The sequence below is a fragment of the Pyrus communis genome, chromosome 10 (genome assembly GCF_963583255.1).
Source record: "Pyrus communis chromosome 10, drPyrComm1.1, whole genome shotgun sequence".
Lineage (NCBI taxonomy): Eukaryota > Viridiplantae > Streptophyta > Magnoliopsida > Rosales > Rosaceae > Pyrus > Pyrus communis.
Window position 1 is genome coordinate 9,598,560 of NC_084812.1, and position 27,693 is coordinate 9,626,252.

The 27,693-nt window shown below is 37.8% G+C and overlaps 6 protein-coding genes across 6 annotated transcripts; 2 read left to right on the forward strand and 4 right to left on the reverse strand.

The window, feature by feature from the left end:
- Nucleotides 1-1,419: 1,419 nt before the first annotated feature.
- On the forward strand, nt 1,420-2,990 carry LOC137749063 (protein JINGUBANG). The gene has a single exon (XM_068489246.1). It carries the CDS (start codon nt 1,556-1,558, stop codon nt 2,813-2,815), a length of 1,260 nt encoding a protein of 419 aa, XP_068345347.1. The 5' UTR covers nt 1,420-1,555; the 3' UTR covers nt 2,816-2,990.
- A 3,927-nt stretch (nt 2,991-6,917) lies between these two features.
- On the forward strand, nt 6,918-11,595 carry LOC137747187 (extra-large guanine nucleotide-binding protein 1-like). The gene is made up of 8 exons (XM_068487236.1): nt 6,918-8,289; nt 8,387-8,524; nt 8,611-8,715; nt 8,813-8,998; nt 9,574-9,754; nt 10,102-10,331; nt 10,457-10,620; nt 10,892-11,595. Exons 1-8 carry the CDS (start codon nt 7,180-7,182, stop codon nt 11,481-11,483), a joined length of 2,706 nt encoding a protein of 901 aa, XP_068343337.1. The 5' UTR covers nt 6,918-7,179; the 3' UTR covers nt 11,484-11,595.
- Nucleotides 11,596-11,803: 208 nt separating this feature from the next.
- On the reverse strand, nt 11,804-14,723 carry LOC137747188 (protein root UVB sensitive 4). Its single transcript, XM_068487237.1, has 10 exons — nt 14,148-14,723; nt 13,791-13,937; nt 13,465-13,611; nt 13,306-13,368; nt 13,129-13,205; nt 12,885-12,990; nt 12,621-12,723; nt 12,376-12,527; nt 12,211-12,276; nt 11,804-12,079 (listed from the first exon to the last, which is right to left on the reverse strand). The coding sequence occupies exons 1-10, from the start codon at nt 14,622-14,624 to the stop codon at nt 11,840-11,842; spliced, it is 1,578 nt and encodes a 525-aa protein (XP_068343338.1). The 5' UTR covers nt 14,625-14,723; the 3' UTR covers nt 11,804-11,839.
- A 2,451-nt stretch (nt 14,724-17,174) lies between these two features.
- Nucleotides 17,175-20,691, reverse strand: LOC137747818 (putative B3 domain-containing protein Os03g0621600). Its single transcript, XM_068487960.1, has 5 exons — nt 20,377-20,691; nt 18,303-18,908; nt 18,015-18,107; nt 17,834-17,887; nt 17,175-17,438 (listed from the first exon to the last, which is right to left on the reverse strand). The coding sequence occupies exons 1-5, from the start codon at nt 20,689-20,691 to the stop codon at nt 17,175-17,177; spliced, it is 1,332 nt and encodes a 443-aa protein (XP_068344061.1).
- Nucleotides 20,692-23,306: 2,615 nt separating this feature from the next.
- LOC137747819 (B3 domain-containing protein Os11g0197600-like) lies at nt 23,307-24,951 on the reverse strand. Its single transcript, XM_068487961.1, has 4 exons — nt 24,723-24,951; nt 24,091-24,633; nt 23,779-23,987; nt 23,307-23,651 (listed from the first exon to the last, which is right to left on the reverse strand). The coding sequence occupies exons 1-4, from the start codon at nt 24,949-24,951 to the stop codon at nt 23,307-23,309; spliced, it is 1,326 nt and encodes a 441-aa protein (XP_068344062.1).
- Nucleotides 24,749-25,783, reverse strand: LOC137746536 (B3 domain-containing protein At1g49475-like). The gene is made up of 2 exons (XM_068486554.1): nt 25,674-25,783; nt 24,749-25,587 (listed from the first exon to the last, which is right to left on the reverse strand). Exons 1-2 carry the CDS (start codon nt 25,758-25,760, stop codon nt 25,042-25,044), a joined length of 633 nt encoding a protein of 210 aa, XP_068342655.1. The 5' UTR covers nt 25,761-25,783; the 3' UTR covers nt 24,749-25,041.
- Nucleotides 25,784-27,693: the final 1,910 nt, after the last annotated feature.

Below are 27,693 nucleotides of genomic sequence, written 5' to 3' on the forward strand. Positions count from 1 at the left end.
TCAAGAAGGAAATGGAAGTTTTATCTTATACAAAAATCAATACTCTTGTTTTTTAGAGAGAAATCAAAGAAAAAAATTTACCGCCGCCAAGCCCAAGCATGGGGTCGGAGGCTATCCTTCTTTCTCTTTCTTTTCATGTTTCTAGTAGTTGTCACACTCTCGCTTTATCAAGAAGTGCCTTTATGGTTGAGGTTGTGGTCACTCTCTCCTTTTTAGGAAGAGAGCTTTTTAAGCAGTTATAACAAACTGCTCAACTTGAATTTTAAAGTGACAATTGTTGTTGAAATATGAGTTGGTCATTTTGTTGTTTGTGCGCTTAGGAAGGATTATGAGGAAACTCGACATTTGTTGAAGGGGACTCATAACAAAATTTGTTTTCAACGATGCAAGATCATTAGATGGTGGTGTGGTATTTCCTTCAAGGGGTCATAGCAGTGGTTTGAGGGATTCATAGCCATTTTTTTATGTCGTTTTTCATTGCGAGGTCTTCAAGTGATGGTATGATGTCTATTTTGTGTGTCTTGACAGTGTTGAGTTTGACCAGTAGAGTTGCCTTGTGAGTTTATCTTTCATGTTGGTTAGGTGTCTTGCAGTTGAGGAATTGTACCTCTAAAGAGTTTGTTTAGTGTTGTGTTGTTCTTTTTGGCTTTGGTTGTGGTTTTGTTGTCTGTTCGCTTGGAAAATGACTATGAAAACATTTTTCATGATGTCTCATGGTAAGGCTTCTTTGCCGAAGAAGCGTTATCTTTTACAAGTTCATCAGAAGGTGATGCAAAATTTTGTCCTCCGAGCGTAGGTTTTGTATATGTAATCATACAATGGTATTTCTGATCAATGAGATTCTTCATTTTATTTGATTAAGTCTCTTGTTTTTCCCTTCTTATGATTTTATTGGACACTTAGCTAATTGAAGCTAGAAACACACATAATAACACAAGATAATAGTAATTAATGCTTACATAATAACATAAGATAAGAAAATACATAAAATTTGGGTAATAATTTGATCAAGTCTCTTGTGTTTCCTATTTTATCCATCTCTTTACCACAATCATTATCCAAGCACGAAGCCTGCCGACCAATTTTGGTCCATTGACCAAGTCACAATCCAACCTGCAGCTTTACCTTTATCTCCGTTCTGTTGGGTATATCCGACGTGGCGCCACATGATTGGCCAGCCCATCATCCACAATGGCTGCCAAGGGAAAATCTAATTTTATTGTATTTTTTACTAAAAAGTTATAAAAAAAATAAAAAATAAAAAAAAAGGGAAAATTCCCAGCCTGCAGTTGCTGCTTTTCAAAGCCTGCGGCCTCCTTAACACCTGGTTCTTCCAAAAAAAAAAAAGAAAAAACACCTGGTTTTCCCTCTTTTATTCCTTTCATTTGTTCACGATTATATGTAATCCATCAAAAGCTCGTCCAGAGACAACCGCATATTCTCCGAAGAGAACAGCATTCGTATCCAAAAGTTCGAAGGGTTAAAGAACTTCCCGGACCACGACAACTCGGGTTTTTCGATTCGATTCGATCCCCCAAGCTACGAGCCAGACTCGATGGTGGCGGAGGAGACCGCTTTGTCTCCTCTGAATAAGTCGCCATGGTCTTCTCATATGAACAACAATATCAACAACGACGATAATAATAATGCTTCAGATACGGCTAACGATAACTTCTCCCCCAACGTCCCCATAGGCGCGTTGGTGCGCGAGGAAGGTCACATATACTCACTGGCCGCCTCTGGAGACTTGTTGTACACGGGGTCGGATAGCAAGAACATTCGGATTTGGAAGCAGCACAAAGAGTATTCGGGGTTCAAATCGAACAGTGGGTTGGTTAAAGCGATAATCATAGCGAGGGAGAAGATCTTCACCGGTCATCAAGACGGGAAAATTAGGGTTTGGAAGGTGTCCTCCAAGAACGCAAACCACAAGCGCATAGGAACTTTACCGACGTTGAAGAATTACATTAAGTGTTCCATGAAGCCGAGTAATTACGTTGAAGTGAGAGGCAAGAGCAAAGTCCTATGGATCAAGCATTTTGACTCCATCTCATGCTTGAGCTTGAGCGAAGATCAAACGTTGCTTTACTCTGCGTCGTGGGATAAAACGTTTAAGGTATGGAGGGTTTCCGATTTCAAGTGCTTGGAGTCGATCAACGCTCATGACGACGCCGTGAATGCATTGGTTGTTGGATTTGATGGGTTGGTCTTCACCGCTTCCGCAGATGGAACGGTTAAGATTTGGCGGAAAGAGCTACAAGGAAAAGGTACTAAGCACTTCTTCTCACAAACGCTCTTAAAGCAGAAATACGCAATCACATCCCTAGCTGTGAACACAGACGCCTCGATCATATATTGTGGCTCGTCCGACGGGCTAGTCAACTTTTGGGAACGGGAGAAGAACCTCCAACACGGCGGTGTTTTGAGAGGCCACAAACTTGCTGTTCTGTGCTTGGCCACGGCCGGTTGCTTAGTATTCAGTGGCTCCGCCGATATGGGGATTTGCGTGTGGAGATTAGGCCCCGACGGGGATCACATTTGCCTGTCGGTGCTGTCGGGGCATACGGGGCCGGTTAAGTGCTTGGCTGTGGAGAGAGATCACGATCAGTCGACATCCGGGGAGAAGAGGTGGATCGTGTATAGTGGAAGCTTGGATAAGTCGGTGAAGATGTGGAGGGTTTCGGAACAAGCGCTGCCTATGGTGCCAAACCAGAAGCACCAGCACTACACGTCCGATGGGAATTGTGTGCCGATGTTGAGCTCGGCGCCTAGCTTTGCTTCTCGTGGAGGGGAAATGGGTTCAAGAAGATTTTAGGGTTTGATTGATATAATATCTGATTGTTGTTGTGTGATTAATATATGGGATTTTATGCATGCATGCATGCTTCTCCCATTTTCTTGATCCAAATATTGTTCATGCCTAAGTTACGGTGGATTTTGAATCATGTTATTTGTAAACCTAAAGCTTTTAGGCATGTGGAATGCCAAATATTCACCACAAATTACATACATATGCTTGGGAAAAGTTTCTTTGCGTAGTTAATTAATTTAGTGTATTTGTTGTTTAACTTCTATCAAATTTTTTTTACAAGTAACTTTGAGAGAAAAAAAATCAAACTTAAGACCTGAATAAAAGTAATTTTTTTTATCTGGTTGAGGATAAGCACTTATGAGAAGTAGCAAGAAATATTAAGCTCAATCGAATTTTAAGCTCAAATTTTCCTCCGTTCAAATGAATAAATTATAATACCATATTGAGTTTAAAGCTCGAATTTTACTTGTCCCACATGTGAGCCGAGCTAGTCAAGTTTTTGCAAACAAGGTTGAGCACAGTAAATATATTCAAGTCAAGCTTCAACAACCTTGTACTCTGTTTGGCTCAATTTAGGGGGTGTACTAGTCAAATTAGAGTTATTAACATGTTTTCACATAAACGATTCAACTTTCGTATTTTACTGACTACTTTTGAAAGCCAACGAATTAGGAGATAGAATTAGGGAAAATGTTAACAAATTATGAAGGAACCTTTTTTGTGCTAAATATTTTGTACATGGAAAACATGGAAGCACCAAGCAAAGTATTTAGAGATGGCTTGGAGAAACTTAACCAACTTATTTTTTTTCTGTCTACTTTATAATGATGATTGAGACATCACACCTTCTTTGATTCTGGGGTATGCTTCCCCTTTGTAAAAAGAAGACGAATTAAACGTGTTAAACTATGCATCATCACCAAAAGTCTTCTCATTATTCGTGAAATACATTTAAGCATATGTATCTTTGGCGGGAAGCTAAGTAGATCAAAGACAAAGTATATAGAGTGCAAGTTCGTTGGAATGGGGATCCAAATGATATAGCAGTGAGGATTGAAAATTAGGAAGTACCAAAGAGGGAGCGCTCTGGTTATCTTCGATACATCTTGCAAAAGAATGGAGAATTGGACGAAGATCTCAACCATAGAATACAAGCTCGATGGATGAAGTGGAAGAGTGCATTGGGTGTGTTTTCCCAACCGTCGTAGGCCACTAAAGCTCAAGGGAAAATTTTATAGGACGATAATAAGGTAAGCAATGCTTTATGGCACAAAATGTTATGCGGTCAAGTAGCAACATGTAGAAAGAATAAGTGTAGCGGAGATGAGAATGCTTCGTTAGATGTGTGAGCATACGAAAAATGACATAATTAAGAACGAGAATACCCGAGGTAAAAGTGGCTGCAATCAAAGATAAGATTAGAGAAAATCGGTTAAAGTGGTTTGGACATATAAACCGAAAACCTACAAATGCTCTCATTAGAATATGCGATCATGAGACAAAGGCTCATGGAAAAATTGGTAGAGGAAGACATAGGAATACTTGGAAATAGACTCTAAGAAAAGACCCGGAGTACTTGTAGCTAACGGAAGACGTGGCGCAAAACGGAGCACAATAATGTTCTAGAATTCATACAGTCAACCCAATTTAATAGAATAAGGTTTTGTTGTTGTTGTATTTAGTAGTATTCAATAATATAAAGAAGCATATTTTAGGTGTGAGGAACCTCTCTGTGTCCTGACTCTTGCATGCAATTAAGAATTCTCTCTTTTGAACTTAATTTTTGGTCTTGGGGAATATCAGATTTATAAGAGAGTCAAAGATGACAAGAAGTGGATGAATATATATATATATATATAGTAATTACTGTATATTGGACTTTTGTGAGAGGCATATGAATCAAACTCAAAGTGCACTATTTTTACACATACGAATCAAATTCACAAAATCCCGAAAGCTTGAAGTGTTCGAATTACAAAGTAGTCGGTTTAACCACGCTTAACTTTAAAAGATAAGGGTAGGAATAAGATGACTTTGTAACCGTTCTTGTGTTTTACTTTCTAATTTTTTCCATGATCCACTTAAATTTTTATTAAGAATTGATTTTAAAAATATTTTCATCAAAAGTGTTTTCAGTTATTTTAAAAATACTTCTAAATGAACATGTTATTACAATTTTTTTTTTAAATTCAAAGCAAAATCATTGAAAATAACTTTAACCGTATGTCAAGACGTGTAAATGAGACGAATTTTAACATAACTGCAAATGTAACAACCTCAAAAAGCTCACCTAAAGCAGCCAAGGCTTACACAAACAGCTAAAAAAGCTACAACAACAAAACCTAGCATAAACAATATTCGAGCCAACATAACACAAAACAACTAAAACCCGAAATAAATCCATGATCATTACAGTCACGAATTGAAGCCGCACTGCTGTAGAACCATCGCATTTAACCACGAATCTAGCAAACATATATCTAATCAAACATAATTAATTCGACTTTTTATTTGGTGTAATAGAAGATTATGCATATGTTTAGGTGATGAGGTGGGGTAGGGTTGGTTGGTTAGAACTACAAATGTTGAAGTTGAACATGATACAAAAGTTGTTAATTATATGTAAAAAATAATTTAGTGGTTTTATGGTTTCCAAATTTCAAACTTTTTGGCATGTTGTTTTCAAAATTTTGACAATAAATTCCGTAAAATTTGACTAATTAGAGACTTTTTTAGCATTAGTTATTGGAGATGCAGTCCTATGATATCCAAAGAAAGAACATTAATCAACAATGACTGCTTATTTGCATGTGTTCCAATATTTTAGTAGATTAAGTTTCTACACATACGTCTTGATTTGAAACTTCTCATCTTTTAAACTATTGTAATATTTTCAAACTTTCTCTTCATTTTAACAATAATGATTACATCGCTAATACGAGTATTGTTATGCGGCCACACAAATTGATAAATTTGCTTACACACAATAATCTTTTGTGTAACTGGAACATTTGTCACGTATTATAATATGAATGAGTAACATGATTAATATGTCATACTTATATGGATTATGTTAATTTTTTTTTAAAAAATAAAAAATAAATACACGTGTTATATCAGAGCATACCGTAAAATTGCTCCGTAACACACTTTCCTTTGACGCAAGAGCAAATTTTTAGAGTTATAATCTAAAGAGTGGTTCTGCCATTGAATAAGTGTTGGATTTTGTGGGGGTGAAAAACAAAAATTTTACAAACTTCCTTGAAGATCTTTAATCCTAGGGTTGATGTATTCACTTATTGAGATAAAAACTTTATACCTCTAGGAGCACTACCTTGATTTTGATCAAGGTTGATCACACTAAGGAAAGTGGACCAACTTTGATGAAAATCAATATGCTCACCTAAGTCCTTATTTTGAAGACCTATGAGGTCCTCTTCAATAGGAGCCTTTGGATTAATCTAATGATAGATGAACTTATCTTAAGGTTTTGATTAGGGACAAGAGAGCTCTTATTATTGTTTTTGATCAAGAAGTAACATTCATTAATTCGAAAAGAGATTACAAGCCAACTCAAAGGAAGGCAAAACAACTCAAAACACATTAGGAAATACACAAAAAATCCAGCCCAATAAGTAGATAAATATAAACTAAAACCCTAATTCCTATTCTCCAAGTGGACAAAGTAGTGCCCGTCACCGCAGCCACCATGATGAAATTATTGCCAGCAGCCACCAAGGCAAATTCATCAATTCGACCAAAACTTCGCAGCACAAAAAACAAACCGCAACCAAAAGCACTCCACAACCATATTTCGTCATTGAAACCGCTGAACAAGAAATAGTCACCGAATTTCAATCTTCTTTACCAACCCCTGCAAATATATACGAACAGTAACACATAGATAAAATGCAAGGTATACCGGCATGCGGGTTAGGGGAGGGAAGTGAGGGGGAGATGGAGTGAATCACAATGAAGTTTAAGGGACGTAACAAAAAATAATCCTTAAATAATTACGGCGTTTAAATAGAAAGACTAAAAAGTAAAAATAAAAAACAAAAAAGATTCCAATCCAAAATACCAGCTCGCTGTATTTTTCTGCGCTTCTCCGCCCATTCACTTTCCCATTACATGTTCCTTCTCCCCAAACGCTACCCACTGACCCACCAATTTCCACTATTTCCCCTCCTCCTCCATTCTTTTCCCCAATCCAGTTCCACTATTTCCACTCCCCTCCCCTCCAATCAACCCCTCAGCGAGCCATTGCCTTCTGAATTTGCAATCTCATAATCCCGTGCTGAATTTGCAGATGATTCTGTGCTGCTCTCGCTCAAATTAAGATTTCCGAGCTCGATTCGGCCGACGAAATGCCTTCCGACGCCGACAATGGGGACCAGTACTCGTTCGCGATAGAGTACAACGGTCCTCCGGTCAGTTACGATCTCCCGCGGGCGGTTCCGATTAACATCGATAGGATTCCGGTGGCGGCGGTGGTCGGAGGGGTTGCGCTGCCCGAGAAGCTGACCCTGCCGGTGGTCCAGCCGGTGATGGCGCCCGCACCGTTCTCGAAAGAGCTCAAGGTGTCTAAATCGACGGTCTCTCCGACTTCCGTTTTCGATCGGGGCAGCGAGGATTACACGAAGGAGTTGGAAGGTTCTGAGTCGACGGTTTCGCCGACGTCGGTGATTGGATTTGAGGAGAGGGGTGAGGAGAGTGTGGTTGGGTGTGCGTTGTCCGGTGAATTGAGTAGCTCCGGCGCGTCGGAGTTTTCGAACGCGTTGAATTACAGGTCGGGTGAGTTTTCCGATGTGATTGGTGGCGGGAAGGAGAGTGTGGACTTCAACAGCGATTCGAACCGGCCCGAACCAGAACAGGATTGGGCCTCCACGGAGTCCGTTTTGAGCTTGGACTATCCGTCGTCTCGGGTTTCATCCAGTAAGGCTTTGGATTATGGTGCACTGCGGCAGCCGGTGGTGACTTTTCGGGATATTGAGTCGGACGATGGAGCTGATGAAGATGAGGCCGAAGTTGTGCAGGCAAAGCGGGAGCCTCAGAGCAAAGGGAAGAAGAAGGCGTGCTATAGATGTTTGAAGGGGACGAGGTTTACTGAGAAGGAGGTTTGCATTGTCTGTGATGCTAAGTATTGTAGTAGTTGTGTGCTTAGGGCAATGGGGTCGATGCCCGAAGGTCGAAAATGTGTGAGTTGCATTGGGTTTCCTATTGACGAGTCGAAAAGAGGGAGCTTGGGGAAGTGCTCTAGAATGCTCAAGCGGCTGTTGAATGATTTGGAGGTTAGACAGGTGATGAAAGCCGAAAAGTTTTGTGAGGCGAATCAGCTGCCTTCGGACTATATTTGTGTGAATGGACAGCCTCTTTGTCCGGAGGAGCTGGTTCTATTACAAACCTGCCCAAATCCGCCGAAGAAATTAAAACCAGGGAACTATTGGTATGATAAAGTTTCTGGTCTTTGGGGAAAGGTGAATATTGTTTACTCAGATTTGTTTTGTTGGTTCTTGTTGTTTCATCAAATGCTAACACGTTTTGAAATTTTGTGTTGTTGTCGAATTTTAACAGGAAGGACAGAAGCCTTCCCAGATAATTAGTCCCCATCTTAGTGTTGGGGGTCCCATCGAAGCAAATGCTAGCAATGGAAACACACAGGTTTATATAAATGGTCGGGAAATTACTAAAGTTGAGCTTCGGATGTTGCAGGTTGGATGGACTTTCTAGACATATGAATTGTTGTTGCAACTGGTTATTGTGCAGGGTTAATTTACACCTTCTGTTGAACATTGCAGTTGGCTGGGGTTCAATGTGCTGGTAAACCACACTTTTGGGTAAACGAGGACGGTTCATACCAAGAGGAGGGCCAGAAAAATACTAAAGGATACATTTGGGGCAAGGTATTGTTCTGAAGATTACTTACATTTTTCGGTTATGTTTTGGTTGCTTGTTAGGATTTTGATGTATATTAAACTATTATTAATCACTTTTTTTCAGGCTGGAACAAAGCTTGTTTGTGCCGCCTTGTCATTACCAGTCCCTTCTAAATCTTCAACTCCTTGTGGAGAATCCCTGAACTATGTGGGTAGTAGAGTCGTCCCTGATTACATTGAGCAGAGAATACTTCAGAAGATTCTTTTAGTTGGATATAATGGTTCTGGAACAAGTACTATATTTAAACAGGTGATTGATTTAATCTGAAATTATTTGTTCGATTAAATTATTAATGTTTCAAGTTTCAAGAGATAGATCATATCTCCACATCAACCTATTTGTAACGTATGTATGTAGGAATTAGGGGTCCGGATTCTAATCATAATGCTTTAATTTGCGGATGCTGTAATAGCAAAATCTTTGGTGGTGTACTAATAATTACATTTCTTGCTTGCTTCTCTAAGTTTTAGTTTTTGTGTTGACCAAAAATGAGAAAACAAGTTCTAGGTCAAGCTTTCTGCCTTAAAGTTATATGCAGTTGATAACTTGATATTGATGAAGCATACTTGCTAAAAATTATATTTTGATCTCAATGGGATTCTGAATTGATTTATTGCATGCAAGGCCATACATGTTATGTTATAAGCAATCATACTATAAAGGAATAGTAACTGCTTTGAATCAAGATAGCTTAACTAGGATGGGCTTCTTAGCCAACAAGTTTGCCCCATGTTTTCAGTTCTAAGTCGTTTCTGGTATTTCAGAATATAATTTTTATTATCTGCCAAATATAAACCCTAACCATTCACGTATGAATGTTCCAGGCAAAGATTCTATATAAAGCTGTCCCTTTCTTGGAGGATGAGCGTGAAAATATCAAATGTACAATACAGAGTAACGTGTATGGTTATCTTGGTATGCTTCTTGAGGGCCGTGAGCATTTTGAAGAGGAATGTTTGGATGGGATGAGGAAGCAATGTTCGTCCAGTCAAACAGATGCCAATGGTACGAGTCTATAATTTTATAACTTTTTCCATTTCTTCTTTGACTTGATACATGTGTGCATGTGCATAACCTCAGTTTATGTTGTTCAGATTGGGAAACTGAATTATATACAGTAACGGAACTAGATATCAATTTTTATAAGATATTCATATCCAAAACAAGTACAAAAGATATGTAGTAACTTATTACACTTGAGTTTTCCTTTGCACTGATTCATTAGCAATGTATATTATAATTACACTAGTCAGGTTGGTTAGTCTGCATCGTACTTGGAGAGGGTTGCATTCCGAATAACCATGTTAGAATTGATATATTGCTTATAGAATTTGTGTGCTGGTTAACAACAGGAAACAATGAGAAAACTCTTTACTCCATTGGCCCAAGGCTGAAAGCGTTCTCTGATTGGCTTCTCAAGACTATGGTGTCAGGCAATCTGGAAGCCATTTTTCCAGCGGCTACTCGTGAATATGCACCATTAGTTGAGGAATTGTGGAATGATTCAGCCATTCAGGCCACATACAAGCGGAGAAATGAATTGGAAATGCTACCTAGTGTTGCTACTTATTTCTTAGAGAGGGTAAGTCCTGTGACCTCTGTGGTTAACTCTTGTAAATTGTTTGCATGATACTCATGCTGGTCAATAGTAATCATAGTATTATCTTTTGCTTAATCTAATGGACCTGGTCTTCATTCCCTTTTCAGGCTGTTGACATATTAAGAATAGACTACGAGCCCACAGATCTAGATATATTATATGCTGAAGGTGTCACTTCATCTAATGGGCTTGCTTGTGTGGACTTCTCATTTCCCAACGCAGAATCTGAAGATTCCATCAATACTACTGACCAGCATGACTCTTTGCTTAGGTATGTTCCCCCGTTAATTGCGCATTCAAATGGACCTGTTCTGCTTAGTGCTTACTAAGGGTTTGTGTTTTATAAATATTAATCGTAACTGATAAAGCTCACGTGCGGATAGGTGTTTGTAAAAGTTTATGCAAGTAAATAGATTCCTTATACCGTTGAACAAATTGAGTTGACGTCTACTTTCTTATTCTCTAATTTTCACTTCTACGGGTCACTGAGATAATAATCCATTCTTTTTAATTAACCTTTCATTTGTCTGATTGCTTCTTAGGTACCAACTTATTAGAGTAAATGCAAGAGGACTTGGAGAAAACTGCAAATGGTTGGAGATGTTTGAAGATGTTGGAATGGTCATTTTCTGCGTGTCCTTGAGCGACTATGATCAGTTCTCTGCTGATGGGAACGGGTCTTTCGATAACAAGATGTTGCTGGCCAGGACTTTCTTTGAAAACATCGTCACTCATCCGACCTTTGAACAGATGGACTTCCTCTTGATTCTAAACAAGTTTGATTTATTCGAGGATAAGGTGGAACGGGTACCGTTAAATCACTGTGAGTGGTTTGAAGATTTTCGTCCAGTTATTAGTCGTAATCGCTCGAGTAGCAACACGAGCAGCAACAACATTAACAGCAGCCCCTCATTGGGTCATTTAGGATCTCACTACATTGCAGCAAAGTTCAAGAGGCTCTATTCTTCTCTAACCAGGAAGAAATTGTACGTTTCCGTGGTGAAGGGACTGCAGCCCGATAGCGTCGATGCAGCTCTTAAATATTCAAGGGAGATTTTAAAATGGGACGAAGAGAGGGCCAACTTTAGCTTTGATTACTCGTTCTATAGCACCGAGGCAAGCATTTCACATTGATGTCAAAACCGAAAAGGCTTATAAATCCAGTTATACGTTTGTGTGACATTGATCAATTCCACTGTATATATAATGGTTTGTATATGATCAATAGAAAGATCTTTGCCTTTCACCTGCCTTGCAGCTTCAAGATTTTCAAGTGAGAAGAAAAAGAACTGAAATACAGATGCGATTTATTTCTACTTTTCGCTCTTCCCCGCCCTACATCTAATACACAAATCGAAGTAGAACAATCCGTTACAAAATAGTTGCACTTGAGTTTCTGTGTATTCCCCAAAATTCTCCATACCACCAAGGAAAAACCACCGATGGCCGAGAAATGAAAAAAACACAAGGTTCTATGACATACAGAATCTTCAGTCATCCACAAAACTGTATCGAATCTGTTCTTGCGTATTCAATAATATGTGTTTAGCAGCCCAACCCAATGTCACAATTTGCTCGGTCAACACGTTCATATCGCCTTGTGCACGGCGCTTGCACTCCTCAACCAATTTAGACCACTCCTTTGGAGCCGAGTCTAATGCATCTCCGGCATCTACCACGGTCTCCCATTTATACTTGTTCATAAGAACAGCTTTGCGGATATAGCATGCCTGCACGGCAAATTATCACACAAACGACAGAACATGAGGAGCCCCATAAACCGTTTAACGGTGCAAGCATCACACCAAGTTAATAATCAATCATTCATAAGTTTTTTTTCCTTCAAGAAAATTCATTTTACCTGCAACAAACCCATGATAACGTCCGCAGTTCCAGCTCCTTCCCGTAAACAAAGAAGGATGCCCGCCTAGAAATCATCAAGAGAAAGAAAAGATAACTATTAGAGTATGATACATAAGCACAGGACACCTAGGTTGAACATTGATTAATAATTTAATAAACTTACTTGCTTTGTCCTTCGAATTCTTGTGTACAAGATCTCCATGGATACGAAGTAATAGTCGTCAGCACTTGTAGATTGCATTGTCATCATGGATAACTCAGGGATTTGATTCTTGGGATCCAGGTACCCTATTCTGATAGGCCATAATCCCTTGTCTGATTCAAACTTCAGTCATTTGGTTTAAGCTTATATGTGCTTATATAAAACACTGAAACAAGGGGATAAGAAATGCATGTGAAAGATCTAACCTTTGCTCCGTAGGAAATCAATTCCTTCTTCTTTACTTACTTCTGCAGGTGCAGGAACATAACCTAACTCGATCCAATTATTTAGTAGAATTTCAAGTCTATCCTGAACATGAGAACCATACAAAAATTAGACGATGAAATTACAGCATTTATCAGGAAATTTCACTTCCTTAGTCCTCTGAAGGGTAAGACGCATATACATCAGATTGTTATCATAGGAAAACTTCACAGTGCGGGATGCTGAAGGAGAAAATGCTCAGTCACCTTGGTTAATGTTTGTAAATGGACATGTTTAAGCCCTTGATATATTCCCAAAAGGTCTATGGCTGAGAAAATGGGGTATACGAGAAATGGTAAGACTGTTTGCAACCTGGCACATAAATCACAAGTCAGAAAAGCATGCAAAGAAAAAGAATCGACCATCATAACAGCGAAGACATCAAATATGAAGAAAAGTTAAGTAAACTAAAGATCATTAGTTCTGTATATATAGAAGTTCAAAAGGAACCTTTGGTTGTTCTTGAACAACATATTTAACAGCGCAGCAAGCAAAAGCCCAAGGTTATCAAAGCACACCGTTTGAATCTGAAAATCATCGCAACAGTCAAAATATGTCCTGTTTCAATTTTCAAGTACACAATAGATAACTAATAGCGACTTATTTGTAGGAAATATCATTGTCTACCTGTGCCTTTGCAGAAACTTCACCAAGGTTATCCGCTATTGCAAAACTTCGATGAACAGCAGACTGCTTATACAAGGGAAGAACACTGGCACTCAAAATGGGAAGGCGCTAAAACCCAACCTCATAAAAGTAAGCAAGGAAACATGTTTCAGTTCTTACACCAGTCGCTAGGTAGCAAGCCAAACTTATTTGTTTTGCCATGTTGGCTAAGGATGCTAGAACCAAGAAGTATTGAGGAAATGCAGGTGTCAGCAACTCAACTCCAATGCTCAAAGTAAACAACACCGACGTTGAAAACCGAACTCTCTACAAATGAGAAAAAGACAAAATCAATGATGTATTTGTAGCTAATAAAATCACTCTAAAGCATAAGCACTCAATATCCACAGTACTTTGGTTTCAAACACCAAAATACCGATATAGACCCTAACTGCAACGACCTCAATTAAGGAAATTCCGTTCCATAACAGAAGTAGAAGCCTTACCTTCAAATTAGTATCAAAAGCAGATGCTAGACTAGCAGTGTAGATGCATCTACTCAGCCGTCCAAGTCCATCCTTCAAGATCCAATTAAGGGCAGCAGCTGCTGGAAGCGAACGAGAGAAGCCAATCCCAATAGCCCGAAACATTGCCTAAATCAGTGCATCCCCACGTATAACTAACCATATAAACGAAAATTCATTCATAAAATCTTTGATTCTATTTTCCAAGGATTATAACGCTCAACTATTTCACTTATTCTTTCTGTATAATAGTACTCCTTCTGTTGAGCTTGTCATATTTCATTCAAATTTCAATCAATTAATCGAAAAAGGATGCACTTTTATCACATAAGTTTGTACCTGAGTGGCAAGGACCTGTAGTGCCGAGCTGAAAACCCGATGCAAGAACTTCCATTTCACATAATCCATATAACTTCCACTAACTTGCTTAGGAATAAAGAAATCCCTAACAGCCAAACTACAGATTCTATACAATTTTCTGAACCCATCATCGAAATTGAAACTGAACGACGCCGCACCGCCATCTACTCCAACTAATTGCAAACAATTACCATCCCAGAAGTACCTAGAAACCCTACCTGACCTCCGAATCACGACCGGAAGCCGACCTGGCCTGGCGGGTAAGGGTTCTTTACCAAGGCTTTCTTCTGGTTCGTACCCAATTGAAGTTCTTAGAGAATTGGAAAAGGTCGGAGCTTTGAAGCAGGTTTTGAGCTTGTTGGGGACTGGTCTCTGAGCTGCGAATTGGGTTTTGTTGATTTTCCATGGAAGCTGAAACTGGTGGGAGCTGGAGGCCGTGTAGAAGGCAGATTGCATGAGAGTTAACTGTGAAAAATTAAGGTTTCTAATGAATTGGGGCTAATTTTCGCGCCAAGTGATGGCGTGGTTTCGGTGGTGGAGGGTTTGGGGTTTTGGAGCGTAGAACCACTTAAATACTGATGACCGAGATCTTTTTTTTTTTTTTTTTTCTCTTCTTTTCATTATAAAAATAAATAAATTGAGAGACAATATTCCCAATTTCAGAAAGAGATGATGAGGGGCAATGGTTTCGGTGGTGGAGGGTTTGGGGTTTTGGAGCGTAGAACCACTTAAATACTGATGACCGAGATCTTTTTTTTTTTTTTTCTCTTCTTTTCATTATAAAAATAAATAAATTGAGAGATAATATTCCCAATTTCAGAAAGAGATGATGAGGGGCAATGGACTTGCTCTTCAAAATACTTTGTAGCTATTGTGTTTATGATCGGAATTGTTTATGTTACATATTACTATAAAAATGTTATTTTTTTTTTCAAAAAAAAAAATTAAAATTAAGATTACTTAGTCAATTCATTGTAACAAATAAATAGACAGTTCGTGATCCTTTTATCGAATTCATCTATATGTTTTGTTTTTATACATCCATAACATGCAAACCTCTATATATATCCAAAGGGATTCCCATTTTTCTTTTTAAAAATGGGGATTCGGTGTGGGCCCACCACATCGAACTTTAACGATTTGAACCGTCTATTTTGTAAGTCTTGATTCATAGATTATCATTGCAGAAATTCAATTCAATCCGAATCCATTTACCTATTTAATTATCAAGATAAAATTTCATTGTTTCTTATATAACAAAGTATTCATTAATTTCTTTGAACTCAATTATGTCTTAAACATTTCCGATTTGGCTAATATTTTGCAAGAAAAGATTTCATTGTTTCTTATATAACAAAGTATTCGTTAATTTATTTGAACTCAATTAGATGTCTTAAACATTTCCGATTTGGCTAATATTTTGCAAGAATGATCTATGAGGTGCAACTTGAAAAATGAATAGTTTGGATCATTAAAATTCGATGTGGTGTTAACCCTATAGCTAATCTCTATTTTTATAAAAAAAAGAAAAAAAGAAAAAAAGAATCCCTCCCCTTAAAGGTTGCTATATATACTCTAAATACTGTTAACTCAAAGCTATCAGGTTTGAATCTTGAAAAAAGTGGGTGCTCTTGTTGCACTTGATCTTGCCATCACCAATTTTCTTCTTCCTGTTCAGCTCTTTCTCTACTAAGCAGGGGAATTGTCAGAAATACAGAACCATTAACTATGCGTTTGGTGTTTTAGGCATTTGAAGGAATGTATGTCTTATATACACCTTTATGAATACTCAGTGTTCTAAAAAAGGGCCTAGGCGGCAGCCTAGGCGCTCCACGGTTGGTTGCCGTTCCGATTAAGGCCTAATCTGTAGAAAAATTGGATCACCCACTAGCCGGCGTTAGGCGGGGCAAGGAGCTAGGTAAGACAAGGCGACGTTGGGAGTCAGCAGATCAACTAAGTTTTTGGAGCCGCACCACTTCATTTATTAGCCATCTGGGTAAAAAAAGGTTGAGCAGGTCAAGAAGAGAAGAAGAAGACGATGAAACCTTTTAAAATAACCTAAGGTTAAACGACGTCGTCAGTTGGTTTGTTTTAGTGAGAATTTAATGGGCTTCCAATCACTTTAATGGGCTTGTCCACCCAAATAGTAAAGTCCAAAATAAACCTAGTCAATCTGTTAATGAGAGTTGTCAATTAATTATTTATTATACTACCTATTAATTAAAGAACATTCTTTGTGAACTAAAAACTAATGAAAATGGAAGCATAGTTTTTATGAGTAAATATGTACATATTAAAATAATAAATACTAAATTTACTTAAATCCGCTTAGGCCACCTAGGCGCTAGGCCCTAGTTCACCGCCCGACTAGCGTCTAGGTTTTTTAGAACCTTATGAATACTTTATCAATTTTTTATTTTCTAGAGGTGGGACACTTATTTAACAGCGGTAGATAGTTGAAATGGTGTTTTTATTTCCAACATTGAAATTTTCGAATTATAATATTTGCAAAAAATTAGATCGGAAATGGAATGTAATTACAGATTCTTTGAATTCTAAATTTTTGATCTGAAATTTAACCAAGCGTTATGAACTTATTCTGATAAAAAAATATTTTGAAAATTTCTGATTTTAAAAGTTAAAAAATTATTAGAACCCTAAATATAATAGGTAATACATATATCTAAGGTGGAAATAAAAAGAAGGGTCACTGCATTGTCCAATGGATCCTCTCATCATGTACAGCAAAAAGGTATTCAGAAAAACAAATGAGTAATTGGAGGCCTCCACTGCTTTCTTTTGCAGGAGAAGCGTGTGATGAGGTGAAGCTTCATCTACAACTACGACGCTTCTCTTTCAGTTTCTCGACTCCAATTGATCCACCGTCATTGCTTGCCTTCCTCGAAACAAAAATGAATGAACAAAACATGTCTAAGACTCTTTAAGTTATGAAGAAGGCAGACCTAATGGAACAGAAACTCACAACATAATACATCGCTTACCTGGTCACAAGGCGCAAATATTCGCAGCTTCTGGCTTGCGGTAAAAGGCAACTTCAAATAGCTCAACCTTGTTAACCAAGACAAAGACACAAACATCATCAAGTTTCAAATCATTGTCTTGCCTAAATGCCGACCACCCGCCTATGAATCTGCCTTTTGGACCTTCATACACCAAATTGACAGGCCAAGTTCTCCCATCCGAAACACAAAGGGTAAGGTTACTAGGGTGGTCAGCGAGATGTGTCTTGACAAACTTATATGGCACACACTGGAAGAGGAAAGGAAAAACGGAAAGCATGAATGACAACATAAAATTCATGATGTGAATATATTATGTGTGTGTGTATATATATATATATACACGTATGATTTTGTTTGTTCTGTGAATGTGTCATTGCTTACTTCTGTTCAAACGTGTACAAATAGAAGTTAGCAGAACTTGCGATGGGTCAGCAGGGTTTTCTATAGAAATCTTACAGTATTACGGTGATGGATAGACGAGTACGGCATTACAACTTTGAAAAAAAGGGTTTGCAGAATTGAAACCGTCGGCTCTCTGAAGTGGATTGTCTTCCCAAAACGAAAAAGAAAGAAGAAAACAAGTGTATGTTATGCAGAGGGCAGACAGAGAACAGAAATTGATAAACTTAGCAGATTACTTACCTGCTGGGGACGAGATGTGATGATTTTCAGCTTCTTCCTTGCGGTAAAAGACAGCTTCAAATAAAAATTCAATCTTGTTAATCAAGACAAAGACACACACATCGCCAACATATAACTCATTGTCTCGCACAAATGTGATCCAACCAGCTAAGAATTGGCACCCTCTTGTTTGAAATCCCACTTTCACTCGCCAGGTTCTCCCATCTGAAACCCGAAGAGTAATGGTACTAGGCTGCTCAATGAGATGTGCATTAACAAATTTAGAAGGCACGGTCTGAAAAGATGAAAAATAAAAAGGAAAACATGAGAGACTAATAAAATTTAAGGAGAGAATAATAGTGATTTAACTTTATATCTAAAAATATCATTGCTCAATTCTTTTCAGTTCCACATAGACGTATGTAAATAGAAGTTAGAAGTTGTAATGGCCTCCAACGGTTGTTTCCATAAAAAAAGCTTACCAAGTAACATCTATGGATATACGTGTCCCGCATTTCAACCTTGAAAAAAGGGTTTTCAGATCCAAAAACATTGTCTCTCCGACGGGAATAAGCTTTCCCAGTACTTGTAGCCACCGCGGATGCATCAATGTTTGAGAATCAGTATCATCAGTTGCTTCATAGCCTTCATCTTGTATGGGAGTAGTTCCTTGACTAGTCCTAGTTCCATAAGTGGAGCCTTTTAGGCCTCGATTATCTACATTCTGATTTTCATGATTTCTTGGGGTCTTTCTCTGAATTACATGATCATGTCCCTTTTCATGAAGTCTCTCGGTTTTCCCAGTCACTGTTACAAACTCTTTTTTGCAGCCATTTCTTCCATATATGTCAACGTAGAATCTCAAATTAAAGGCATATCGAAAAACAAGGAATTCACAAATCTCTAAACCATTGTCATGAACAAATTTCTTCCAACCCTTTTGGAAAAAGAACCTGTCATTAATTTTTTCCACATTAACACACCAAGTCCCAGCTGAGGTTCGAAGGTGGAACTGCTGAGGTACGTTTCCATTAAAATGCATGAGAAAAGCCGCCGGGATTTGCTGTAACAAAAGACTCGGATGTAGATTATCAATCTACAATGTAAACGTTGAAGACAGGAATGCATTAAAAGTTCTAAGCAAAGAGCTATGATAAATATGTGATGTAGTCATCAAGTACATATTTTTGTCACAGATAGAAATTTATGCCCAAAGAGTGACAATGAAAGTCATTTGAAGGGGGGATTTCTTATAGCATAAACAATTCAATAACTTTACCAATTACATATTCTTGGGATTTTAGTCTGCCTTCAATGAAGAGGTAGGGTTTAAGGGGTGCACGCATATATAGGACGCCTCTCACTAAAGGATGAGGCCTACGAGCTGACGTTAGCAAACAACCCTACCAAAATTTCTCTTCAGGGTTTAAGAGACTTTGGGAGGTTTAAGACTCCTTTATTACATAACCAAATAATTAGACTCCAAAAGACAAAATATGAAGAAAACAACGGTGATTTTTATGTGAAGCATATAATAGAGTATAAATAGGAGGTAGACGTTCCAACTGGCTAGAAAATTCACCTAAAAGAACCTTGAAAAAGGAGGGTTTTCTTCTTGATCTTCTTGCCATTTCGAATTTTCGTTTTTTTTCACTTCTCTCTCTTCTGAAAACGGAGGAATAATGGTGGAGAGAAAGTACTCTCCTCTTTTTGCGAATTTACGTTCCCCAAAAAGCAACGGTGGTGTGCCTAAAAAGTAACGGTGGTCTGGAGTAGGTGAGAAAGTTCTCTCCACTTAATACTACAGTTTAATAGTATTTATTTTTATTTGTAAATAAGAGATCTTAAGTTCGCGACAAAGATAAATTTAAACCATGAGACTAAGCTCACCCTCCTCCCCATTAGTGTAAATAATATCGTTGTAAAAAAAAAAGTTTTCTTTGTGGTTTTTATTCTTTGAAATTACCTTTACATATTGAAAAATTACCTCTATAGACTATCTGTCACCTTATATTTTTGACACAATGCTTTATAATGTTGACATGAAAATTGACGTTAAACTATGAGGTAACAAAAAGTCCATAAAAAGTTCTACTTTTAAAAAAAAATCTCCTTACAAAAGGGCTAATAGTTCAACAAAAGAGAAACATATTTTGGCGGAATAAGGGAAACATGCGTTAGCATTCCTCTAACGTATTTTACTATGTTTAATTTTTTTGGTTAAACAAAAGGGTTAATAGTTCAACAAAAGATAGAATTTACAAAATAATGTCACATAGGTTGAGAAACCCCAACAGCAATATATTAGAAATTGCTTATGGTTATATTTGCTTACATTTTTTGTTGGTTCATTTCTTATTATGTCATTTCTATTAGGGTTGGGCAAACGGGTCTTGGGCCCGCGGGTAGGGGCGGGTATAGGCGGGGCGGGTACGGGGCGGGTCGGGGCGGGCCTAGGTAATGGCATTCTAAGGTCGGGCCGGTTCCAGATTTATAGAAAAACGGGGCCCCGAACCGGCCCGTTTGTAATTGAAATGGACGGCCCAGATTGAAAATAAACATACCTTCCAATCATGACCGTTGGTTTTAGGTTTTGCCCTAATAGAGTCTTTGCTCTCTCTCGATCGACCTCGACCTTTCCGTCTCTCATCCTCGATTTTCTTCTTGAAGTCCGACATCACCTCACCGTCTCTGAAGTCCGACATCACCTCTCCGTCTCTGAAGTCCGACCTCACCTCGACCTCGACCTCTCCGTCTTTACTCTCTCTCGACCTCGACCTCGATCTTCTTCTTGATTGTTCTCCTCGACATCTCATCCTAGACCTAGGCACCCGCACAACCCATCTTCCCGATTCTTGTTCACTCTTTCCCGACGACATCACCGCCGTCGCGATCATGAGGTTTGGTTTTTAGTTTATACGCACTTTGCTTTTTGTTCAGTTTCCCATACCAAATTCTGCATCTCTATCGTTTTGCAAGTTGTGCGTTTTGCTTTTCTTCTTCCATTCTCGCATTCGGTCGTCCCCTTTCAAGTCTCACTTTGTGTCCTTTTCAGCTCTTCGTTTATTCACTCAACACCGAATCAGTGTAAGGGTTTTCAACTTTTGATTTTTCTTTTGTTTTAAACTGAAAAGTTTGATTTTGATAGATTCGAAAGTATACAAAAGTTGAATCTTTATTTGGGTGAATTTTTAAACCCAGTTTCGCTTATGGATTTTCATGGGTGGTTAAATTGAATTTGGAGGTTTTTATGTGGTCTCAGATGGAAACAGTTATAGTCTTATAGAAGAGATGCAGGATATGAACAGGGTGGAATGTTTTCTATTATTATTATTTTTTTAAAATCAATTTGGGGTTTTGTTTGGTTTTGCTAATTTTGTGCTGTTGAAGCCAGCGATTTGTCTACATATTGAACAAGAGACAATGAAACTGATATGTTGTTTTTTTTTTGTTTAAAATTGAAGAGCCTTTGCCTTCCATCTGTTTTCTCTTTCTGGAATTTCCTTTCTCAGCGTTTTTCAGGCTTATGGTATATACTTTGTTTTTTTATTTTATTTTTTTGGTTCATGATTGGTTTTGCAGGTTTTGTTTGTATAGAGGAGACGGTAACTTGGCTGGTGCATCGTCTGTTTTCAGTCGAGGGTGAGGGTTTAGTTTGTTACGTGGGAGCATCTTTATCTGTTCATTTGTCATGTTTTAATTGGATTAAATTTTAGGTTGTCCAAATTATAAGCTATGTTGTATTCTCATATATCAGTTTGGTTGGCTCTTATGTTTATGATGGTTCTGATATAGTAGTTCAATTAAATTTTAGGTTCTCCAAATTATAAGCTGCGTTTATTTTGATATATCAATTTGGTTGCCTCTTATGTTTTGTGCAGTTTGCAATCTGTGCAGTTTGCAATCTGTGCAGTTTTTTGTGCAGATTGCAATCTGTGCAGTTTGCAATCTGTGAATATGTACAATTTTTTTTTTCTTTCAAACAACCAAAAAAAAAAATGGACCCGTGGACCCGGCCCGAACCGGCCCGTTTCAACCGCGCCGGGTAATGTCCGGTTCTTATATTAAAAAATGTAATCTCCGGCCCGGCCCGCCCCGTTCCCTTTGAACCTAGGTCCGGTCCGGTCCCTTCAAAATTGGGCCCGGCCCGGCCCGTGCCCAGCCCTAATTTCTATCTTCCATTCTGAGCCACTTGGAAGCTTAAGGTATACTCTGCTTGATAGATCATTACTGTATTCCCTCAAAATATTTTTTGGAATCATCTGCACAACAGAAACATGGAAAACAAAAACAATGTTATCTGATTTCTTTCGAATGGTTTGTTACGAAAGTATATACCCGACTATCCTATCTGATTGCTTAAATTAATCCGGCGACTATTTAGTACGAAAGGACACCAAACAATCTAGTCCGTACTATTAGTCATATCCGATTCCTTATACTGTGTACCAAACACGGCCTTAGACTCCAAATCTTATTGGGATTCTACTTTAAAGTTACATGATTGCATTTCTAATTAATAGTTGCATTCACGACACAAATAAACTTTTTGTTTAAAAGATGATTTATACATCACAATCATAGGAAGTTGCACCTTGAATAAAACCCCAGGATTGTAAGGCCAAAAATATTTAAAGCACAAAAGTTAACACAGCAAAATACAGAGTGATCCCAGGTATCCATAGACCTTTCTAACTACAGCAAAAAGTGGTCTATTTCGACTGCAAAATGTGGTTGGTACCTGAGGTCTTTCATCCCACTTAAAAGAAATTAATAACTTTTCCTAATCAACTTCTGAAAATGTGAACTTTCAGCACAATGTCATTTGTCTCGACGAGTTCAAATGTAAGCCATCCACCACAAATGCAAGCCATCCACCAGAAATGATCATTTGTCTCCTCTCATTAGTGTAACCAATCAAATTCACAGGCCAGAATCGCTCTCCGACCTGAAGGGTCGCGGTTTGCGCCTTTCGTAGGGGGAATGTCATGGAAAACTTCACTGGTACATACTGCAAAATATGAATGATAAATAGTGAACATAATTCGTGCATAGTGCATACACAACATATATACACATACGTGCACAAGTAATTAGGTTGGAGTATTTATGTTCGAAGCAATGTTATGTCAACGATCCTACTACCATTGCCTTGGATGTTGGCCCCAAAGTGGCTCTAAAGAAAGGATTTTTATGAGATGAAATTGTTGGCAGCTTCAAGAACCCTTGAAGCCTTCAAACATGAAGGCGTTTGAGTAACCTGATCAGAAATCTTTAACTTTGTGTACTCTCCTACAGTAAAACATACAAAATATAATCTGAGTACCAAAATTTTCTGCATTTTTCACTTTTGTGGACTTGACAATTTCAAGTAAATTAAGGATCAAGAGTGCAACACACCATTTTCACAACCCGATTTGACTTTACATCTGGACCTTCTCTTTATTTCAACTTGATCAATTGCTCCTCCTCCATGGTCTGGATTCCCCAAAAATTACAAAGAAATCCTAGAATCTAAGTTATGATGCAAGCATAATGGAGAAGTATACACTAGCAAATGAACAGATTTACCTGCTGACGAGGAGCACTTTTTAGCTTCTGTGGTGCGGAGAAAGACAACTTCAAATGTAAGTTCATTGCGGTTGATCAATTCAAAAACACATAAATCACCAACTTTCAAGTTGTTTTCCCTTGCAAACACCGACCAACCATTCTGAAATCGAGGTGTTACATCATATTTGAAATTAACTGGCCAGGTGCTTCCATCTAAAATCTGAAGGATTACGTTACTTGAACGCTGCTTGTTAAGATGTGTCCTCACAAACTCGGATGGCAAACCCTAAAATGAAACAGAGACCAGGAAAGACAATAAGAAAGTTTTTTATGAGAGACTATTGTGATTCTGCTCTTTGAGAGGGTATGTGCTTAATCTTTTTCACGCAGAATGTGTTGTACATAAAACATACCAGGTAACTACTATGGATATAAGCTGGTTGAATGGCAACCGGAAATGAAGGGTATGCAGATTTGAAAGCATTGGCTCTCTGAAGAGCCAGAGCTTTTTCGCTTTTGGTCAATGCATGTTCCCTCCCCAACACATCAGGTGTTCGTTTTCGGAATATTGGACTGCTAGACAAGCCTCCAACTTCTTTCATTGTGGGAAAATCATGTTCTCCTATCAGATATTACAAGAAACATAAAGTGGCATCTTAATTTTTTTCGGTAGGAAGGCAGAACAAGGTAAAAGATAAAAATAAAACTAAATATACATTCCTTACTTTTCACTTCTGATTTAGAGCAATGCGAATCTTTGCTTCTGAATGACTTCTTGATTTCATAAGGTTGAGTCTTTGTTGCTGTGAAGCTGGTGTTGCATTCTGCTGCTTTACTACTCGAACATGTTCTCATTTTCTTGTGTCGCCGAAGACATGGTAATGGAGATTTCTCCCTTGTTTTTCTTGGGCAGGGTGAAAAGTCATCCAAGATTTCGACTGACTCATCGTCTTCATAATCTGTTTCTTCCTCCTCAGGTATTGTTGGATCACTTTGTACTTCATCAGAATCTCTACTAATATCATCATTAGAATCATCATCATGTTTATCAGTTTCTTCCAACTTGCGCATTACTTGTGATTTATCCCTTGATTTTCTCGGGCACAGATCATCCAGGATTTCGACAGATTTATCATCATGGTCTTCATAACCAGTTTCCAAATTCAGGCCTCCACTGCATTCTTTTCCAGCATAAGGATCGTGAGAGCTAGATGTGCCAATTTCCCACTTTCCCCGATCGACAGCTCTAGCTCCTTTGGCATGGCCGCCTTCCCAACAATAAAAAAGAAAATAACAAATCGTATGTGTAAGTTATGCATTCGTAACTGAGCACAAATCGAATATAACAACTTATTACATGTAAACCTGGAGACAATACCGCGGTAAAAGACAACTTCAAATGCAAGTTCAATGCCCTTGATCAAGATGAATACGCACACATCTCCAGTTTTCAAATTATTGTCCCTTACAAAATCCAACCAACCACGCTCGAATCGCACTTTCCCTTTTTCGTATAATTTGAGTTTAACACACCAAGTTCCTCCGTCAGGAAGACGAAGGATGGCATTACCATGAGGCTGATGCATAAGATGTCTCTTGGCAAACCCCGCCGGCAAAATCTTCAAAAGAAAACGATATGTTTGTTTATTTGAAAAGAGAGAACATTTGATTATTATTTATGCAAGGGGATTTACCAAATGGCCGAATATGTAGGAGGGCTGCATGGCAACTTTGAAGTGAGGCTTTTCAGATTCGAAATCAATGGCTCTCTGAAGAGCTATAGCTTTATCTTTGTCAGTCAATGGATGCATCCTTGAATAGCTCCTTCTTTTTTTCTTCGGAGGCAAAGGACATGGTAAAGATAAATGTTTCTCCCCCTTTCTTCTTCGGCTTGTAGGAAAATCATCCAAGATTTCAACCGACTCGTCATCTTCGTCATCGGTTTTTTCCTTCTCCGGCAATTTTATGGGATAGTCAACTTCTGTGCAACTTCTATCAAATATGAAGACGTGGAATCTTGAATTCCCTTCATACCCGAAAACAAGCCAAAAAGCGTAGTCAAGAGAGTAAAAGTTGGAGAACTCCGGCCAACCCTTCTCAAACCAAACCTCACCATTACATCTTCTCAGTTCTATTTCCCATTCTGAACCACATGGAAGTCTAAGATATACTGGACTTGATAACTCTTCTCCATATTTCATCACAAATTTCATCGGAACCTTCTGCACATGTCGAAATTTAAGTTAAAAGAACATTTTCTAATCTTTATGAGAGAGAGAGAGAGAGAGAGAGAGAGAGAGAAGCTTACAAGTTTGGTGTCTCTCGATGTGTCATCAAGAATAACTTTGAAAAAATGCGGTATTGTAGATGAAAATGTTGGCCGTAAAGAAGCCATGGTTGAACTGATTCAAAAGCTTTGGGTTTGGAGATGGTTGACGCTTGATATCATATGTGATAGATAAACTTGGAAAGGGATCTTCTAATCCACCAAATCATGAAATTTTAAAAATTACACCAAATCAGAAAATTTGTGTAGTTAAAAATTAATCTAACAGTAACACACAAAGTTCATTTTAAAAATTATAATAATTTTAACCGTTAAATCAAATTTTAACCGTACGAATTTTCTAAATTAAAAAAAAAGGATCCGGATCCCTTTCAATAAATTCTCTTATAGATTACCGACTAGATAGGTTAATCTCGAGAAGTGAGAAGAGTGGTAAGAGACTATCCCCAGGACACAGAATCTAATGATTTTAATCAGCTGAATAGTCACTGCTTTTTAGTCAGTACTTACTACAACTAGCTACATCCCAACGGACTGCTATGATTGGTTTTCATGAATTCTTTATTAATCTTCTTTTATTTTCTTTGTCATTTCTAATGAAGGAAAAATCGAGCTTAAATGTTACATTTTGACTTAAATTAAAAGTTATATTTGGGGTTTGATATAAAATTTGAGTCCATGATGAATGAAGCACACGCACGTTATTTTTATGAGTTTTTAAAATTTAACTGTTTAGTTTTCATTTATTTTGTTATTAGGTTTCATTTTTTTAAAATAAAAATAATTATCAAATAAGTTTTTTATTTTTAATTTTTTTTAAAATTGAAAACTAAAACGAAATACTATCAAACCACCTTAGTCTTTCAATAGTTGAGTTGATGTTAGTTAGCTGTAATTGTACTTGAATTAAGAGGAAATTTTCTAATTCAAAAAATAAATGCAATGTAGTTAAATTTGTATTACAAAAATATAGGTACAACCTTATTGGAGGAAATACTCTCTTTGATGTGACCAACGCTCCAAGTATCAAATTAGACCTGACATTCGTGTCGTGTTTTTTATGTTTGTGTCATTATAACTCGACCCAAAATCGACCCATTAATATTTTCAAATAACATGACCCGATACGTTACCCGTTAAGGAAAATATATTTTAAATTAATAAATAATGGAAATGAAAAACACAATTTGACCCCAAAAAAATTGAAAACATAATATTAAATTTGTATATGTATATAACATTGTCACATAAATCTTACTTCAAAACATAAAAGCAACATTTGTCTTTTAAGTAGTACACACTCTAGCCACTCAGTACTACGGTCTGATGGTATTCCTCTTCACTTGGAAGTGAGAGGTCTTAGGTTCGAATCTCGTGGATGACGAATTCGATACCAAATTAGGTTGCTCATTGTGCGACTTAGCCAAACTCCTCCTTATCTCGAGTCGATTCTTGCCTTGTTGGTTATGCCGATATAGGATACTTATCTGATCCGCACAAGACACATTCTCAAATGGGTTATGTCTTTACCATTGGAGGCACCTCAATCTCTTGGAGGTCAACTAAACTGATCTTAGTTGCCAATTCGTCTAACCATGCTGAAATTCTCGCATTACACGAAGCAACTTGAGAATGCTTTTACTGTAAAAAAAAGTATTACATACTCCAAAATAAGAGTCTAATGAAAAACATTAGTACATTACTACAAAATACCAAATGTTTAAGGATATGCAAAACGAAAGGAGTTGCGTTTCAAGGTTGAGGAAACCTTGCACGTTTTTTTATAGTAAAACCCTTCAATTTTCATGAATCATCAAGGGAAATGATATTGGTTTATTTTGAACTCCCTTAAAAATACTATTCATGAGGGTTTGTATGGTTCTAAAAATTCAAACCACAATGTACCCATCCTCAAAGCGTACTGAATGTGATCATGAGCGTTCGCATATTTTTTCACATTTTTCACACTTGTAAATTAATTATTATATTTTTAATGTGTTTGATATTTTTAAATTACTTAATATTTTTATTTTTAATGTGT

Bases quoted from the DNA above. Each gene is read 5' to 3' on its own strand.
- LOC137747819 (XM_068487961.1), bottom strand. From the start codon at position 24,951: ATGCATCAGCCTCATGGTAATGCCATCCTTCGTCTTCCTGACGGAGGA. The intron at 24,634-24,722 runs GTAATAAGTTGT...ATTGTTGGGAAG, and splicing joins TATTGTCTCCAGGTTTACAT to GCGGCCATGCCAAAGGAGCT. The intron at 23,652-23,778 runs GTATGTTTTATG...GTTTCATTTTAG, and splicing joins ATATCCATAGTAGTTACCTG to GGTTTGCCATCCGAGTTTGT.
- LOC137747818 (XM_068487960.1), bottom strand. From the start codon at position 20,691: ATGTCGTCGGGAAAGAGTGAACAAGAATCGGGAAGATGGGTTGTGCGG. The intron at 18,108-18,302 runs GTTACTTGGTAA...TCATCTTTTCAG, and splicing joins GGACACGTATATCCATAGAT to ACCGTGCCTTCTAAATTTGT. The intron at 17,888-18,014 runs GTGGGATTTCAA...TTTTATTTGAAG, and splicing joins GGAGAACCTGGCGAGTGAAA to CTGTCTTTTACCGCAAGGAA.
- LOC137747187 (XM_068487236.1), top strand. From the start codon at position 7,180: ATGCCTTCCGACGCCGACAATGGGGACCAGTACTCGTTCGCGATAGAG. The intron at 9,755-10,101 runs GTACGAGTCTAT...GGTTAACAACAG, and splicing joins CAGTCAAACAGATGCCAATG to GAAACAATGAGAAAACTCTT. The intron at 10,621-10,891 runs GTATGTTCCCCC...ATTGCTTCTTAG, and splicing joins CAGCATGACTCTTTGCTTAG to GTACCAACTTATTAGAGTAA.
- LOC137749063 (XM_068489246.1), top strand. From the start codon at position 1,556: ATGGTGGCGGAGGAGACCGCTTTGTCTCCTCTGAATAAGTCGCCATGG.
- LOC137747188 (XM_068487237.1), bottom strand. From the start codon at position 14,624: ATGCAATCTGCCTTCTACACGGCCTCCAGCTCCCACCAGTTTCAGCTT. The intron at 13,612-13,790 runs GTAAGGCTTCTA...TCTCATTTGTAG, and splicing joins CTTTTGATACTAATTTGAAG to AGAGTTCGGTTTTCAACGTC. The intron at 12,277-12,375 runs GTAAGTTTATTA...GATGATTTCTAG, and splicing joins GAATTCGAAGGACAAAGCAA to GCGGGCATCCTTCTTTGTTT.
- LOC137746536 (XM_068486554.1), bottom strand. From the start codon at position 25,760: ATGGCTTCTTTACGGCCAACATTTTCATCTACAATACCGCATTTTTTC. The intron at 25,588-25,673 runs GTAAGCTTCTCT...CGACATGTGCAG, and splicing joins CATCGAGAGACACCAAACTT to AAGGTTCCGATGAAATTTGT.